Source organism: Adiantum capillus-veneris, chromosome 24, assembly GCF_014529385.1.
Source record: "Adiantum capillus-veneris isolate H3 chromosome 24, ASM1452938v2, whole genome shotgun sequence".
NCBI lineage: Eukaryota > Viridiplantae > Streptophyta > Polypodiopsida > Polypodiales > Pteridaceae > Adiantum > Adiantum capillus-veneris.
In genome coordinates, this window is record NC_140954.1 from 81,646,283 (window position 1) to 81,662,526 (window position 16,244).

Consider the following 16,244-nt stretch of genomic DNA (forward strand, 5'->3'; position numbering starts at 1 on the left):
TACACTGGCAAGGACTCCCGCCTTCTAGTCACATGGAGACCATTGCCCCCATCAACTTCAGCCAATTTTGTTTTGCAAGCGACCCTTATAATTGAATTATTCCAGCTGCAAAACCATTCAAATTCCCATCCCGAATACATTATTTGGCATATGTTCTGAGAAAAGCCCGTTGATTTTGATCACCAACACCAAACCATAGTTCGAGTAAGAAGCAAATATGGACTCCTTTTCTGGATCTTTAATCCGTGCACACAAAGTGACACGACAACGTTATGGGTGCGTAACACTTGCCCTTTTTGCTCACATAAAGTAGCATATGAAACTTGATGAAAGAGCAAAGAAACAATTGATTGGTCAAGTAGCCTCAGTTGCCATAGCTATTTATGGCAAAGGCTAAGGGCAAAAGCTTGATTCTTCTACGGATGGAGGGGTTTCTATAAATTGTGGTGGATTGTGAACCCAACAACTTAGTGGACTTCAAGGACATGACTTGTTGGCCATCCACAAACCATCATGAATGGCGAAAACACAAGGCGATTGGTAGAGGAATTGCAAGTTGGAATTTTGCCCATCCATTGGGAATGGCAAAATTTTAAAGGGAAAGTATTGGAAATGGCATTGAGGCAATTTTCCTATTCAAAACAAGGTATAATTTTAGGCACGTTGTTTTTTGAAGGTTTTACATCCATCTATGAATCTTTGTTTGTTATGTTGTACATCTTTGTGACACCAGCATTCCATTGACATTAATTACATCAACTAACACTAGCATTGCATCAATTAACATGATGTGGTTGCAATGTTGTGATCTATTCTTTCTTTGCTCGACAAAGCTCCATGCTTGGTTATTGACATGATTCATGATTCATGACAATGCTTTAAAGATGCAATGAAATTGGCAATTGTAGAAGATTTTCCGGATATGTCCCCACGGCACAAATCTAACATAATAATTCTTTCCGACATGGCCGATTATTTTCCACTTCTGATGCTTCGTCTGTGTTCGTCATCCATGATCGCAGGGCAAGAGGACTCCATTAACAGACCATTGCGTTTTCTCCTGCCTAGATTACCGCATTCTCAAAGGGTCTCTCTTCATGATGCCATCACGCTTCTCGGGCAGGGGCTGTGGCGATACTCGGATGTGGGAAATGTATGCAGAGTATGCAGGTCGGTTCTTGCCAGCTTTGCTTTGTAGAGTTTTTATTTGTGGCTTCTCTAAACCCTTGGATTCTGTACTGGGCTTTGCTTCTCTCACAGACATCGCATCAAGTGAGGAGTCCCCTGGAAGAATCAAGGCCCGCCTCTCTGCTCTTTCTGCTTTCGCAGAATCTCAAGGCTTAACTGGGTAAGCTTCATTGATGTATGCAGCAGTAGAGGAATCATTTCATAGCTTATTTAAGGCTATTACATGTCTCGAATCATAGAACTGCGGCTTTGGAAGGTTTGACAAGGCTGAAGACAGAACTTAGTTGGGAGGTAAGACTTCATGACCTAGATGTAACTTTTTTTCTTTCTCTGAATTGGTTTAATTTCAGTACAAGGAGTGTCGATGTAACAGTAGGCTTTTTTAGTCCATGTGATGGGTGTAGCAATTTAATTTGATGCATTATACAGCAGTGACAATCTAGTTGTATGCATGAAACCTGTATATTCCCTTGCCTTCTTAATAATATTTCTCAAATTCTGGTTAGAGTAGATAGGATGTAGCCATTGGCCCGTTTATGTCATTTTTAAGCGATCCTTGTTGCATGGTATTCTACCTAGTGATGTGCAATGAGAAGTAGTGGCGTAACTATTGGTGCTTGATTGTGGTTGGCTTCTTGTTTAATTTTTTTTACAGAGAAGCATTATGCATGTTTTACACAATGTGTGTTCAATGCTTTCTAAACAAGAAATTTTACTTGTTTAAAACTTTCTCTGAATTTATAGTTGATGCTTGTTTATGTGATCAACAAGGGCTCTTTTAGCGATTCTAAACTACTTGTGAGGCTGAAGTTGATACCTTTCATGTTAGGAAGTTTTTAATATCTAGTGAAGGATTCTTATTTCTTATACAGAAGTCATGTCTTGGTATGGTGAGTAGGTTTTCTCTCAAAGAAAGCATCAAACATAATCAAGTCTTTACGGATTAGCCACAGCCCTTGATACTCAGTCTACCAATTCTTGCTTAAGGGCTTGATTTTTTTTACTTTACTTATGAAGTTTATTGACAAACAGTTTGTGGCCTTGCTGGCCATTGAGTTATTAGTTACAGTTGCAATCTTTGTCATAGGATTGGCAAGGTAATATAAAGACTTTAAATGAGGTGGCAGCCTGTTTAATGATGACCTAGTTGTTCACCCTAGCTCGCTGTGTGTGTTAATGGCATCTCGTTGGATTCGTCATAAGCACGAAGTTGTTGAGTAACTTTGGCTTGCAAAGCGGGGTTGCCCATAGCTTGTTGCAACCTAGTAGCAAGATAATTAACAAACATGGGGGCATCATCATTAGCACCTTCATGTGCAAAATCAAACTTATCAACTTTCATTCTACTCTCTTGGTTATTGCCAGCCTTGTTAGTTAAACCTATGTGTTTACTTAGTGTATGCTTTGGCAATCCAAAACCTTAGTTGCTACTCCTCTTAGCCTTTGAAAATAGGCACTTAAGTATCTACACCCACGGCTTAAATTGGTTAATTATAGAGTAGTGGAGTGGGTCTAACATAGCAGAGTTGCCGAGGGATAGCTCCTTTCGGACTTCTTATGGCTCAATAATGGTAAAGCCGTAGTAAGGTCTAAGAAGACTCCATTATTCAGACCAAAGCTCCCGAGGTGTGCACCATATCCCACATGGTGGGCTCAACAAAACCGATGATAGATTCCAGTCCCACTTACCCTAATATAATTACTAGCTTTTGGCTTTTGGCTCATTCCATAGCTATATAGCCTTATATAAGTATTTTTCCCCAGCCTTAGCACACTTTTCCCTTGAGCCCTATGGGTCTTTGTTGCCCCTATTTATAAGGTTGTGGGCTCGGTAGGGCAGATTTACTGTTTCCCTATATAGGGAGCAAGGTGGTTATGTCTCTTGAACACAATTGAAGATCCCAACAAGGGGGCGCCTTGTTGGGGCACTCCCTAGGGATGAGATCGGCAACTGTTGGCAAGCAGATGGAACACTTCCCGTAGTGTATTTACTATTTCTTGGTGGCGTTTTCTAGATTTGCCCTAGCGTTGTTGCTGGCAGCAGGTGTCACGTGCACATCTAACCCTATGTGCATGTGGACAAGCTATACCTACTTCTAGGGTTTAGGTAGCCTAGGGAGTGTTCTGGCACTTTTGTGAGCGTGTACGCAAGCCGTGCATGTCCATGCTCTTAGAGTAGCCCGCATACCCTCTGATTGCACACACCATGATCATTAGCATCAGTACCCAGTACCCAGCATGAGCACTCTCCACCTCATGCACCCTCATTGGCATACTGCATATGAACCACCTCTAAGATGTCATTTATTAATAAATGACTTTTTGGCAATTAAAATCGTGGAGGCCTTACTGATGGCTGCTCGAGCTAATTACACCTATAAAGGGAGGCCAGGGGGCGCTAGTAGACGCAGAAGAGAGAGAGAGGAGCAAGACCCCGGCGGTACCAGGCAGTACATGCATGAACCAAGCCCCTTTAGCATTTTCTCAGCAGCATGAACCAACGTTTTCAGCCATAGACATCAGCGTTTTCAGTTCAGCCCTTAACCTCGCCGTATTGCATTCGGTAGCAGACCCTCGCCATGACGACCACTAGTATTCAGATCAGCCAGCGTTTCTGTTTTCAGCCATGAAACAGCCAGCATCTCTGTTTTCAGCCCATAGGACAACCAGTGTTTTGCAGTTTTCAGCCACTCACGACACCCTCAGCGATAGATCAGCCCAGCAGCTTTGCCGTACAACCCAAATCCCAGCAGTAGACCTAGCCCTCGACCTCGTTGTCGTCATCGGCGTCGTCAAGTACCACAACATCTAGAAGCATTGTACCAGACTTTGTGCAATCTAAAGCAATTATCTTTGTCACAAACTGATGACGTGGTAGTCTTGGGCCAGTTGATGACGTCGCAGAACCATACGGAACTCTTGGAATTTATGATGGCATGTTGACGTGGTAGACAATACAGATTTTCGCGTTTTGTGCTGACATTAGCTGACGTAGTTGGCTGTATGGAATTTCGTTATTTACGCTAGCTGCTTTTTGGCAGTTTTGGGACCAGATGCTTTTGGAACAAGTTGCTTTTGAGTTTAACTGCTTTTGGGGCTCTGCTTTTGGCATCCCTTGTAAATTTATAAGAGCCCTTGGGACGATGCAGAGTCCGAGAACAGACGTCCCTCGGGAGTTGTACTTTGCAATGATTAATGATAAAGAAATACCGAAAGGAGCGTCAGACTTTGGGACCAATACCTTTAGGTACGGAATTATGCCGGGCCGTGTCGACTCTCTCTCTCTCTATCTCTATAAAAGTTCAGTGATTATGAAGTTTCTGTTTGTGTGTTGCTATTGATTTCTCGCTTGGAGTGTCCAAGCGTGTTATAGTGGTATTAGAGCTCAGAAATATTCTTCGTTTACGGAGGATCCAATTCTTTTTGCAGCACACGTAGGTTTTTGTGAAAGAATCTTCGTGTCCCGACCCAGACTTATCTTCGTGCCCTGACCCCGGACTTATTAGCCACTCCCACAATTCGTACATTGCGTATCGGGCGCGCTCCCATCTTCATCGCTCTGTCTTACAGGGCAGAAGCCATAAAAAACTCTAAAATTACACATGGTTCTTGTGGAGAATCTGATAGAGTAACACTTCTCAGTGGGTAGGCAGAGAAAAGTTGAAATCCGGCGTGAACTGAAGAAAAGAATGAAGATTTGGACAAATTCTTGGCAGACAAGTTGGCCAGAACGGAGTACAAACGTCAACTGCAGGTTGGCATTTGTGTGAAAAGATTGATCAAGTACTCCAGAGATCCGAGATTTGCGAAACATTTGAAAGATTACTCGATTGATGAGATTTACTCGAGATGGCGTGAGGCCATTGATTCTCCTCTCAGGTAAGGAGAAAAGCTGAAAAAACAGAAGAGTGTAGACAAGCATAACTTGTACTCGTAGAAAGAGCTGGACAAAACTCTTGAAAAGAAGATGAACCAGAGGACTACCAGAGGACTACCAGAAGATAAGCCAGAGAGAGTTATAGTGCAACAGCCGAGCGTGGAAGAAAAGAAAAGATGAAAGCAGGACTGGTACCAGATTTTGTGGGGATCATTGACCTTGTCAGATGAACAAAAATACCGAACTTTGCATGCCATGGGGCAAAGTGCGAGACCAGGAAACCCTTGTTTTCTTTGATGGAGAAGCCAAGGCTAACTTCAAACGAATTGGCGGCTTGATTTGGAATTATGCCGAAGGAAATGGGACCACAGGCCGAGGCTATTCTCGTGGAACCCGACGGGATGTTGCCATTACACCTGTCATTGCCAAACTACGTTTGCATTGTCAGGGGTATTTAGGGCACAAGGCCTTTTACATCATGCCTTTAGAAGGATGTGACGTCCTCCGAGGAATCCCTTGGTTCCGTAAGGACAGTGCCGTGGTCGATTATAGGGTAAAGAAAGCCATCTTGAAGAATGAGAAGGGCAAAGAGATTGTACTTGATGGAAAACTGAAAGGCGAGTCCGTCCCCCTTGATGAAATCCTTTTTTTTTAAAATACCCGATTTTTTGAATGATGATCAAATGTTGAATATGTCAGACCTCGAAAAAGAACGACAGGATTTTTTGCAAGCTCAGGCTGACTGTTTCTTTGAGGGTGTACCAAGCGAGTTGGCTCCTTCATGCCCTGAAGATCACATGATTGATTCCTGGTAGTACACCACCGAACCGGCCACCTTACAAAGTTAGCCGAGCCCATAATAAGAAACAATGAACCGGAAAGATGGATCTTGGAGAATTGCATTGATTATAGAGCTCTCAATAAAATCACTATCAAGAACGTATTTCCTTATCCCAACGATTGATGATATACTTGATAGGCTTTAGGGGTCTACTTGCTTTAGCAAAATCGATTTGAAGAGTGGTTATCATCAGATTCGAATTGCTCCTAGAGACGTCTACACGACAGCTTTTAGGATGACTTCTGGTTTGCATGAATATTTGGTGATGCCTTTTGATCTTATGAATGCTCCTGCTACATTCAACCGCATGATGGATAGGATTTTCAAATAGTACTGATCATTTGTGGACACTTTCTTTGACAACATTATCGTCTTCTCTAAGAATGAAGCAGAACATTTACACAACTTGTTGCAGGTTTTCTAGGCACTGTGGAAGCATAAATTGGTTATAAATGCGAAAAAGAGCAGATTTTTCTTCCCTGAGATATATTTCTTGGGACATATCGTCTTAGCAGAAGGGATAAAGACGGACATGACCAAAATTGAGCCTATTCGTTATTGGCATGATTTGAAGAATACTCATGAGGTTCGAAGCTTATCTGGGCTTGTGCGGTTCATTCGGAAATTTAGAGACATAGCTTCTCCTTTGCATATGATGACTCAGAAAGGAGTTCCTTTTACTTGGGGATTGACAAAGATTGTAGTCTTTGAGACTCTCAAAGAAAAGTTGACTACTGGACCCGTGTTGGCCTTACCAGACTTGCAAAAGCCATTTGAAGTTTACTGTGATGCTTTGTCGCAGTTTGGGAACGGTCTTGATGCAAGAAGGCTATGTAATTGCTTATGAGAGCTGGACCCGTATTGGCCTTACTAGACTTGCAAAAGCCATTTGAAGTTTACTGCGATGCTTGTGTCACAGTTTGGGAACAGTCTTGATGCAAGAAGGCCATGTAATTGCTTATGAGAGCATGAGAGCAGGATGTTTTTATGTCCTGAAATGGTTGCACAGATTTATGTGAGAGCTTTTGGCAGTTCTTCATGCTCTTACGCAATGGCGACACTATCTTCTCGAAGCCGACTTTACAGTCTTTGCAAATCACTGGAGTTTATGCTACTTGTAGCAGAAGTAGCTTTTGGAAAAGTAGATACAGAGGGCTGACATCTTTGTCACAGTTTCACTTCCAAATAGTCTATGTTCAGGGACAAAAAAACTTAGTGGCAAATATATTGTCTTAGAAGCCCTTGGTTGTGGCTATTTCCGCAATTCATCATCGAAGCTTTGAGGATAAGGCAGATTAGTACGCCATTGATCTTGACCTTGCAGACATCTTTCACCGTGTCACAAACTGCTGACGTGTCAAAGCCCTGAAGAACGGAGCCAACTTGCAGATCCCAGCCGAGGGGCCCTAAACCCTAAGAAGAACAAGTAACAGAAGAAGAAGTCCTACCGGCTTGCACTGTGTTGATGCAATATAAAGAAATATCGAAAGGGGCGCCAAGGTTTGGGGCCAATACTCTTTGGGGTGGAATTCCGCCACTCCGTGTCGCGTGTCGTCTCTCTCTCTCTCTCTCTCTCTCTCTCTCTCTCAGCTCAGTTGTTATTGAAATGCTAAAAGGTTATTCTGTCTGTTCTTTTCTATCGGCACGTGGTGTCCGTCTTGTGACAGTGGTATCAGAGCATCAGGCGTGTGCTTTTCTGAAAGCATACCGGTCCTACCAAAGAGTAGATAGAGCAAGATCGTACTTCCAAAGTTCATTGGAAATTTTAGCTTCGTGCTCCGACCCCAGACTTATCAGCCACTCCCACCCTTACTTTATCGCGCATCGGACGCGCTCGTGTCTTCACTGCTCAAGTCTTACAGGGCATAAGCCATAAAAATCACTTGCAAGAGAAGGATCCAAGATTTATTTCGAGCTGCTGTTTTTCTTAGAGGTAGTGTCATGCAGATGTTGATATCTATAGCTACCAAGCCACACACACCAAGGACTTGGCAAGCTTTCAAGAAATTTTTACGCGAAGTTACATGGTTTCTGACATCTTCCTTCGAAGTGCAACTTCTGGCAGAGTTGGGTATCTTGAAATGCTTGCCATGGAAACCCTAGCAGATTATAACTTGAAATTTCTTGACATCTCTCAATAGATGTCTCTTCACGAGCTGATGACCTTGGAGGCATAGCAGCCACGGTACGAGACGGGACATGTAATACGTGGTGTACAATACGCGTACTAGATGTATTTTTGAGAATGAAAAATAAAATACGTCAACTTTTTTAGATATGATGCTTTATTAAGGACAAATGTAGTAGGTCATGCACCTCCTAAATAACTCTTCAATGTTTAATCATAGCATACATAAACAAGCACCATGAAGTTCTAAAACACACTTGATCAACTAGCAAAAGACGTTAGAATATAATACTTTATGAGCAAAAAAACGCTATGGGACATACTATACATTTCAATACGGGACGTCCCGTATTCTAAATAAAGTACGCGTAGTATAGCTGCTATGCTTGGAGGTTCGATGTGATTGCTATGTCTTGGGACTACCATTGTCGCCATAGGAAGACTATCTGTCCAAGAGATGATGGACCATGCTGCGGTCGGCTATGACCTTATGGAAGGAACCTAACCCTAATTTTTGGTGTAGGTTTCAGGATGGAAAGTCAGTCGACTTTTCGAGCTTGTCTGATGTCGAGATTACTTTTTAAGTTTGAGTTCTGTTTGAACTTGCTTGGTGATCCTGTTTGGAATTTGTTTGAAATGGATGGTATCTGTTTTGAACCTATTTTGGTGCCGATTTGAAATGTTTGACTGTGGTTTAATATTGGTTTCATTGATTGGTGATCTTTACTCCCGGGTGGAGTAGTGAGAAATGCTGTTTTGGTATTGTTTGAACCTCGGAACGACACAGGCCGATGCCTGGGGAGCGTTTCGTTGTATGTTTGAAAACCTCGGAACGATGCAAGCCGATGTCTAGGGAGCGTTCCGTTGCATGCTAGAAAACCTCCAAACGCAAGCCGATGCCTGGGGAGCGTTTGGTTGTATGCTTGAACCTTCGAGCGACGCAAAGTGCGGTCTGGGGAGCGTTTGGTTGTACAGTCGTCTGAGCTCATGGCTCGGACCTTTTTAGGATATTTGCGGGGGGAGTGACGAGGTAGTCGTTGAGTAGCTTGATACCGCAGACCGTTTGTCTCCGAGGAGTGCTCAGCGGCACTGTTTGTAACATGGATATGTGAGCATTTGTGTTGCGTTGTGATGTGCCAACTATTGAATATTCCTAACTGGATGAGATTGCCTGGGAATGTAATTTTAGTGCGTCAAGACAACTGTGGAAGATCAGTGCGGTCTGGGTGTGATGGCTAATTTTACTACGCCAGCATATCAAGAGTTCCGAACCGTACGAAAGGAGAAGCCAACTCCTCGATCAGAAGAGCCGATAGGAGAAGCCAACTCATTGATCAAAAGAGCCGAAAGGAGAAGCCAACTCCTTAACAAAAAAGATAGCAAACTGATTGTCCCTTGGAAATTTTTGAGCTAACTGGAGTTGTTTTGCAGATATGCTATAATCGCGGACGATTACTTTCTTTCAAGAAGGGGGGATGTCACAAACTAGTGACATGTCAAAGCGTAGAAGAATGGAGCCAACTTGCAGATCCCGGCCGAGGGGCCTAAACCCTAAGAAGAACAAGTAACATAAGAAGAAGTTCTACCAACTTATGGGACCCCGTCCGATGGGCCCAAGTGACATAAAGGATTAAAATAAAGCAAGACCCACACACACACAGGAAGACTTGCGTAGCAGCTGATGACGTGGCAGTTGTACGGAAAATCCGGAAATTGCGCTGACATGATGATGTGGCAGGTTGTACGGATTTCTGTAAATTACGCTGGCAACTTTTGGGCATTGCTTTTGGACCAGATGCTTTTGAGTTCGAAGGCTTTTCATGTAAAACTGCTTTTGGGGCCTAGGGCCTTTAAATATGAGGCCATGGGCTCATTCTCGAGCATGCTTCCTGGAGAAGGTGCAGAGTTTGGAGTACCGGCTTGTACTTACTGTGTTGATGCAATATAAAGAAATACCGAAAGGGGTGCCAAGGTTTGGAGCCAATACTCTCTGGGGTGGAATTCCGCCACTCTGTGTCGCGTGTCGTCTCTCTCTCTCTCTCTCTCTCTCTCTCTCTCTCTCTCTCTCTCTCTCAGTTTAGTTGTTATTGAAGTGCTAAAAGTCTGTTCAATCTGTTCTTTTCTATCGGTTCGTGGTGCTCATCTTGTGACACACCAGATACATAACGGGGAGCTAGTTGCAGGCTATTCCATACGGGACGGCTATTTGATGCAGAAAACGATGTTGTGAGGAGTCGACATGGAACGACGGAGTTCCGTCCCCAGATGCACTGGCCCCAAAGACAAGCACCCCTTTTGGTATTTCTTTATTATTGCTTTGCAAAGGTACAACTCCTCGAGTGTCCAACTCTCTCCGAGATTCTGCGTCCAGATGACTAGTCCTTCGGGCACTTATAAACAGTACAAGGGATGCCCAAAAGCAGAGCCCCAAAAGCACTTATCCAAAAGCATATGTTGCCAAAAGCCAGGACAAAACTGCCAGTTCCGCAGCCAGCGCAAAATGTGGGAGTCCGTATAGCCTGCCATGTTAGCATGTCAATGCAAATTATGGAAACCTGCTGCCAGCTTTTGCTTTGGAGACGCCTCAGTTGGTGTCCATAAGTTGGTAGGGTTAGGTTTTTATTTCAAACCCTAACCCCTTTTGTTTAGGACTCTCGGCCAGAGTTTCTGGGTTCAGTCCTTCTTGTCTTCTTGTCTAGTTCTTTTCTGTTTGGCACGCCACGTCGCCAACTTGTGACGTTTCCCCTCTTGAACGAATTGTAGTCGCTCTCGATTACCTGGACAAAACAGCCAAAGACAGAAATTGGATGGGACCCTTCATAGGAGAAGATTTGATTGGTGCTCTGTTGGCAAGGCACCTGACAAGGCGTAAAATAGAGCATCACCACCATGAAGAGACTGAAAACAACAAAGTTAAATGGAAGAGAAGGGAACACACGAGATGAGAATGGGGCGGAGTTCCCCACTCATATGCACTGGCTTCTAAGTAGGCCCCTTCTGGTACTTCTTTTTATTAGCTCAAAGTTGTTTGGTTACAACTGCTGGTGTGAGCTCACTCGTACAGTGCCACATCACCCTGCTCTATAGTCACCACGTAAGCAGCAGTATGGTCCATGGTTAACGGGCTTCTGAGCTCTGACTTGTTCCGGCTCTACTCTTCTCCCTTTGGTCGGCCATTGCATGCCATGTGACCAAGTTTTGACAATCAATAAAGTTCTTACATGCACCTTCTCTTTGATGTTACTGTCATGTAAGGGTAATAATCTGGTAGACCAGCCATTTGGACTAGTAAAAGCTTTGTGGCAATGGAAGCATAATTGTTGGCCTACTATCAAGAGTTAGTCTTTAGCTCCAAATTAAATTTTGTTCTTGTGGATTGTACTTTGTAATATGTTATCCAATGACTCAATGAACCTGAGGACAGAAGAGGACAAATGATCATGTGCCTTCCTTTATCATGTCAAGTTCCAACTCGTTTATGTATGTCCAAAATTTTCTTTTCACAGTTCGGGCAAAGTGTCTGGTTCAAGTCTGGCAACTGCATTCTGTAAAGATCTTGCCAGTGGATGCTTTGAATCCTCCCTCTTTGGGCAGAGACTCCTTGGCTTTTCGAGCTACTCTGTTGGTGGCACGACTAAAACAGTGATCTATACCATTGCTTAAATGTACATGGTTTTTTCAGCAAGGAGATTGGAATGTTGTTTTAAACTGAGGTTTGTGCTTGCAGCTTGCTGTCTCTACTCGTTTTGCCCTCTTCTATGGGTTTGTCTTCTTCATATGCAGGGAAAGAGGACAGAAAAGCCTGGGTAAATGGACTAATCCTTCACTCATGTAAAGATCCAAACCCACATGACAGTTTCTCAAGACGAGACTTGGAATGGGCAGTGTGATGTGGAATTGACTTCTGAGATTGCTTGGGTTTGTGAGTGACATATGTCTGCATATGTACATGCATGCTTGTGATCACAAGTTCTGACAACGTTCTATTATGCTAACAAAGACATATGCAGCTGTCAGTACTGCTGTGGAGGCATGGCACTTGTCAATGACTGGACGTTTTAAGCTTCTGGAGCAATGGTGTGCTTTTGTGCAGGTATAGTTTACTTTGGTTCTTAGGAACATACGCTTTCAACTTACTCAATGGCATTGTTAACCAGCTTGGGTTTGTTTTCTTGAAATTGTGTTCGACTTTGATGCTTTTAACTTGTTTGAATTTGTAATATATAATGCAGAGGCATCAACGCCATGCTATTTCAGAGGATACATGGAGACAGCTCTTAGAGTTCAGTCAAAATGTTAATGATGATCTTAGTAACTATGATCCTGAAGGTCGGTCTTTTTATTCTTGTTTTGTTTGAGAGCATACTTTGCAACAAAACTGCTCGTTGTGCAGAATGTAGCTGGCGCTTTAGGTGAAACTATTTTCTGTAGAATTGAAAACCCATAGGTCAAATTACAGCTACGTTTGTTTAGTATGGTTGATATTATTCTTGTTTGATTATGAAGTTTCAAAGCGAAATGGATGGTGGTGATGCTCCATACCGTCGAGGTCTAGGGTTAGGGGGCAGGCAATCTGCACCATTCATTTACTATACACTACTGACAGGAATCACCCTCTCCCAGTTAGCAGCTATAATTACATTGGACACTGGGGCAGAAAGTGGAGATGACAGTCAACTGGAGTCTTATCAGTCAATGACATCTTGACACGTAAGCGCAGAGAGGAGAAGTCATGAAGCCTTGACATTACTGGCAGCTGACACATATTTTCCCAGGCAACTGATACATGAGCGTAGAGAATCACAATTTAATGCCAACAGTCACTTTGCAGCCCCAGCCCCCCTCCCCCCCTCCCCTAAACCCTTGACGTGGAAAGGTCATGAACTGACCATTCCGGTAATTTGAACTCCCACGTGGCTCCCGGCTCTGCCCAGATAGACCTTGCCTGAAGTAAAGAAGACAAATATTCTTGATGCCCGTCTAATAATCTGTCTAATAATCTCTCCTGTTAACCTGAAAAGTTGTCTTTAGGACGAAATCGTGCAGCATGTTTGTTTTGGTGGGTTTCTTTTTTTAGTTGTGCTTTTCTGAACTCCTAATTGATCTTACAGGTGCTTGGCCAGTTCTAGTCGATGATTTTGTAGACTCTGTATATAGGTAAGTTCCACACATTCATGTGAAGAAAATGAGTGTGTAAATTTTAGGCTTGATGACAATGGTGGACACCTAAGTAGTCGTGCGGTTTTCAGGAAATCAATCCCTAAAGGTTGCCATGTCGATCAGATGTCGTGTTGTGGTGGAGAAACCGACATGATAGTGGCAGAGCCTACCAATCAAAGCCCGGGAAATGAGGCTGCCTCTGCAGTGGCAGGTGAATGATCTCACTCAGATTTTTGATTGAACTCATTTCATTAGCGACCAACTTCTGCAATTGGTTGTCATTGCTTTACTTGAGGCAGTTCCAGCTCGAAGCAAGAGGCGTCGGTGTGACTCTCGAATGGAAGTGTCTGACCTGGAGTCGGTGAACTGCATTGCGCAGAGGCTTGCTGAAATGTCGAGTCCTTTGTCTTGCAAGCGATTGTGTACATCTCCAGGGGATGCAGCAGAGGCAATGGAAGGTGTTGTAAATGTAGATGTTCAAGATGGCAGCTCAGGATTAAATGAATTATTTGATGGATTGAGATCTAGTGAGAATATGAGTCATTTGCAACCTGCATCACAAGGTTGGACCGCTTTGGACACGGCGAAGTCCACGTTGCCATGGACAAATTTGGCTTGTACTGGTACGTTGCCAGTCATTCATTCTGCGCTAGATGGGGCCTAAATGCTGATTCAAGCTATTTTTATGTAATGTGACGAAGCTTCTCACTTATTGTAAGAAAAGGTTTCTTCAGTCTGTTGGATGGGTCTTTCCATAACAGTATTGTGGTGTTTTGTGTACATCTTGAGGGGGTTTTAGAGTTTCCAAGAGTGTTCTTAATTGGCATTGAGAGAAATGTTTCGGTTATCGCAGGCCATAATTGTGTTTGTCCTGGATCTGGCACGAAGGATGGCAAAGAATGTAGGTGCAGGCAAGTTTGATAATGAGGCTGAGCGAGCTTGTTTAAAGCGAGGAACACGATCAATCGGGAATTGCTGGAATTCGGTGGAGTTTTCTTTGCCAGGTGAGTCACTGGAGGTGGTTTTATTTGAGCATGACCAACACTGTGGCTCCCCAAAGGGTTGAGAAGAAAGAATGGATGCCAGTCTTTTCTTACAGTTACGGTTTTTGTCAATACAGTAAGGGAGAGGGAAGTGTTGGGCATGTGTACTCTTGAATTTTGAAAGACGCAGAGTGCAGAATGTGCAGTGGTTCAAGTTGTTGCAGTTATGGTTGAATTTTCAAGCCTTAAATGTCTATTGTCAAGGCAACAGGAGAGTTGATGGTGCAAACTTTTACAAATGTGGAAGGGCGTGCCTAGCGTCGATCGACCATCTTCAGTTTCTTGTTACTACTACAGCGACACTTTAATTCAATCCGTTGGTAAAGAGTTACCTCCATTCCAGTGGCTTCCCACATTTATGTAAGAACATTGTCAATTTTACTTATACTTGAGAAGATGGCCTTGCAGTTTTGCTTAAGGAATACGTAAATGCACGGAGATTATATTAGAGAGCAAAATGTACAATATCTAGGACTTTCCTCGAGGGTTTTTTCATCTAGCACGATGTCTATTGTGATATGGATTGACACGATGTGGGTGCATGTTCAGTTAGCAGATGTGTACATAAATTTGTAAGTGGGGAATGCTTGCTGGCCTGAAGGAATGACTCTCGAATGTTGATGCCAGAAAATGTCACTGTTTTTTACTACGCATAAAACTACTTTTGTAATATTAAGAGTAATAGGAGTAGGATTTCATTAGGATCTCTAATGATGATGGATAATGAAAAATGCTAAATGCTAGTGCAAGAGTCTAAAGGTCTTCACAAATTGATGGTGACGAGGGTAGTATGGGGTACCCAGTCCAAAAAATTCCAAAAATCGTCGATTAATGTGAAGTGGAAAAGCGAAGGGTTTACTTTGGAAGGAAAAAGGAAAGGGAGAGGGAGCGCATGGCCACGAGTCAGCAAGGTGTGTTGGGGTTTTTTTTTTGGGGGGGGGGGGGGGGGGGGGGGGGGGGGGGGGGCACGCGTGCAAGGCGGGAGGTGAGGCAAGCAAGCAAGGCGGGATAGGAGGGGATGGGTAGAGCCGACGCAGCATGTTGCATGCAGAGCCAAGGACAAATTTTTTTGTAATTAAAAGTTAGCTATGTGGGCGAGCTGGTGGACAGAGTAGGGGCCACACATAAGGTGAAGGTGATAAGTAGACGGAGAGGAGGTGCAGAGGTTGAACTCCAGAAGGGACGCAGCTCTGCAGAAGTGGCGCAAGTGAAAGGGGGGAGGAGTGGGGGTTATAGATATTTTTTTAAATTTAATATTCACGTCTTTGATAGCCGAGGGCGACCGTCGTCGTGGTCTACAGTAGTTCACGATGCGTCATACCTTTCGTGCGCCTGTGTTCGACTCTCCCAACTCTATTTTAGAGGGCGACCCCTCAATGGAGGGGTGGGTATGAGTTGCTAAGGTAAAAGGGTTGGATTCTAAGGAATCTTGAGACGAATGAATAAATAGAGGAAGCTGCCAGTAGGTGGTACCCAGTAGGTAGTATTGCCCAAAAATATGCAGAATTGATTACAAATAGACTAGGAAATGACAACATTATTGAAAAGATTATTAAGGTCTTAATTGGATTGTAAGTTTTGATCCCCTCGAGGCTTCGATACCACTCGGATTATGGAGGATAACACAATCAAACATTCATTATGGGAAACGGTAGAAACAAACATTTGTTTGTTCTTCTGGCTACTTCCACTTACAATATGCGCATCACCATGCTCACTAGTGACGAGAGATTGACGCCGAATCTCTTCCATGAGCAAAGCACTAGTAACATCATTAAAAACAAGCTTGTCCTCAGGGATAGAGTTATTAATGGCAATATTGAATGTATCATGATGCAGGCAAAGAACATAGCAAGAAAATGGTTATTTCATCATCAAAATTAAGCCCCTTTGATGTCAACTTGTTATACTCGTTCAAATGTGAACAAACATTAACTCCTTTTTTCATATTAAGATACATTAGTTTCTTCATAAAAAAACCTTTGTTTGATGCATTGTTACCATCCC

At 43.3% G+C, this 16,244-nt stretch overlaps 1 protein-coding gene across 2 annotated transcripts; it reads left to right on the forward strand.

The window, feature by feature from the left end:
• The first annotated feature begins 892 nt into the window (after positions 1-892).
• LOC147426663 (uncharacterized) lies at positions 893-14,736 on the forward strand. 2 transcript variants are annotated; one of them, XR_015186316.1, is made up of 11 exons: positions 894-1,170; positions 1,261-1,348; positions 1,428-1,479; positions 11,762-11,840; positions 12,045-12,127; positions 12,267-12,363; positions 13,146-13,191; positions 13,284-13,405; positions 13,494-13,817; positions 14,048-14,198; positions 14,315-14,736. XR_015186316.1 is itself a non-coding variant. In XM_086499342.1 (10 exons), the coding sequence occupies exons 1-10, from the start codon at positions 1,098-1,100 to the stop codon at positions 14,113-14,115; spliced, it is 1,032 nt and encodes a 343-aa protein (XP_086355468.1). In that variant the 5' UTR covers positions 893-1,097; the 3' UTR covers positions 14,116-14,736. The 2 variants fall into 2 exon arrangements, 1 of the variants encoding a protein (XP_086355468.1); XM_086499342.1 differs by having other exon boundaries at positions 893-1,170; positions 14,048-14,736.
• Positions 14,737-16,244: the final 1,508 nt, after the last annotated feature.

Coding starts and splice junctions, on each gene's coding strand:
- LOC147426663 (XM_086499342.1), top strand. CDS start 1,098: ATGATGCCATCACGCTTCTCGGGCAGGGGCTGTGGCGATACTCGGATG. Junction 1,171..1,260: donor AATGTATGCAGAGTATGCAG/GTCGGTTCTTGC, acceptor CTTCTCTCACAG/ACATCGCATCAAGTGAGGAG. Junction 1,480..11,761: donor AGACAGAACTTAGTTGGGAG/GTAAGACTTCAT, acceptor TTGTGCTTGCAG/CTTGCTGTCTCTACTCGTTT.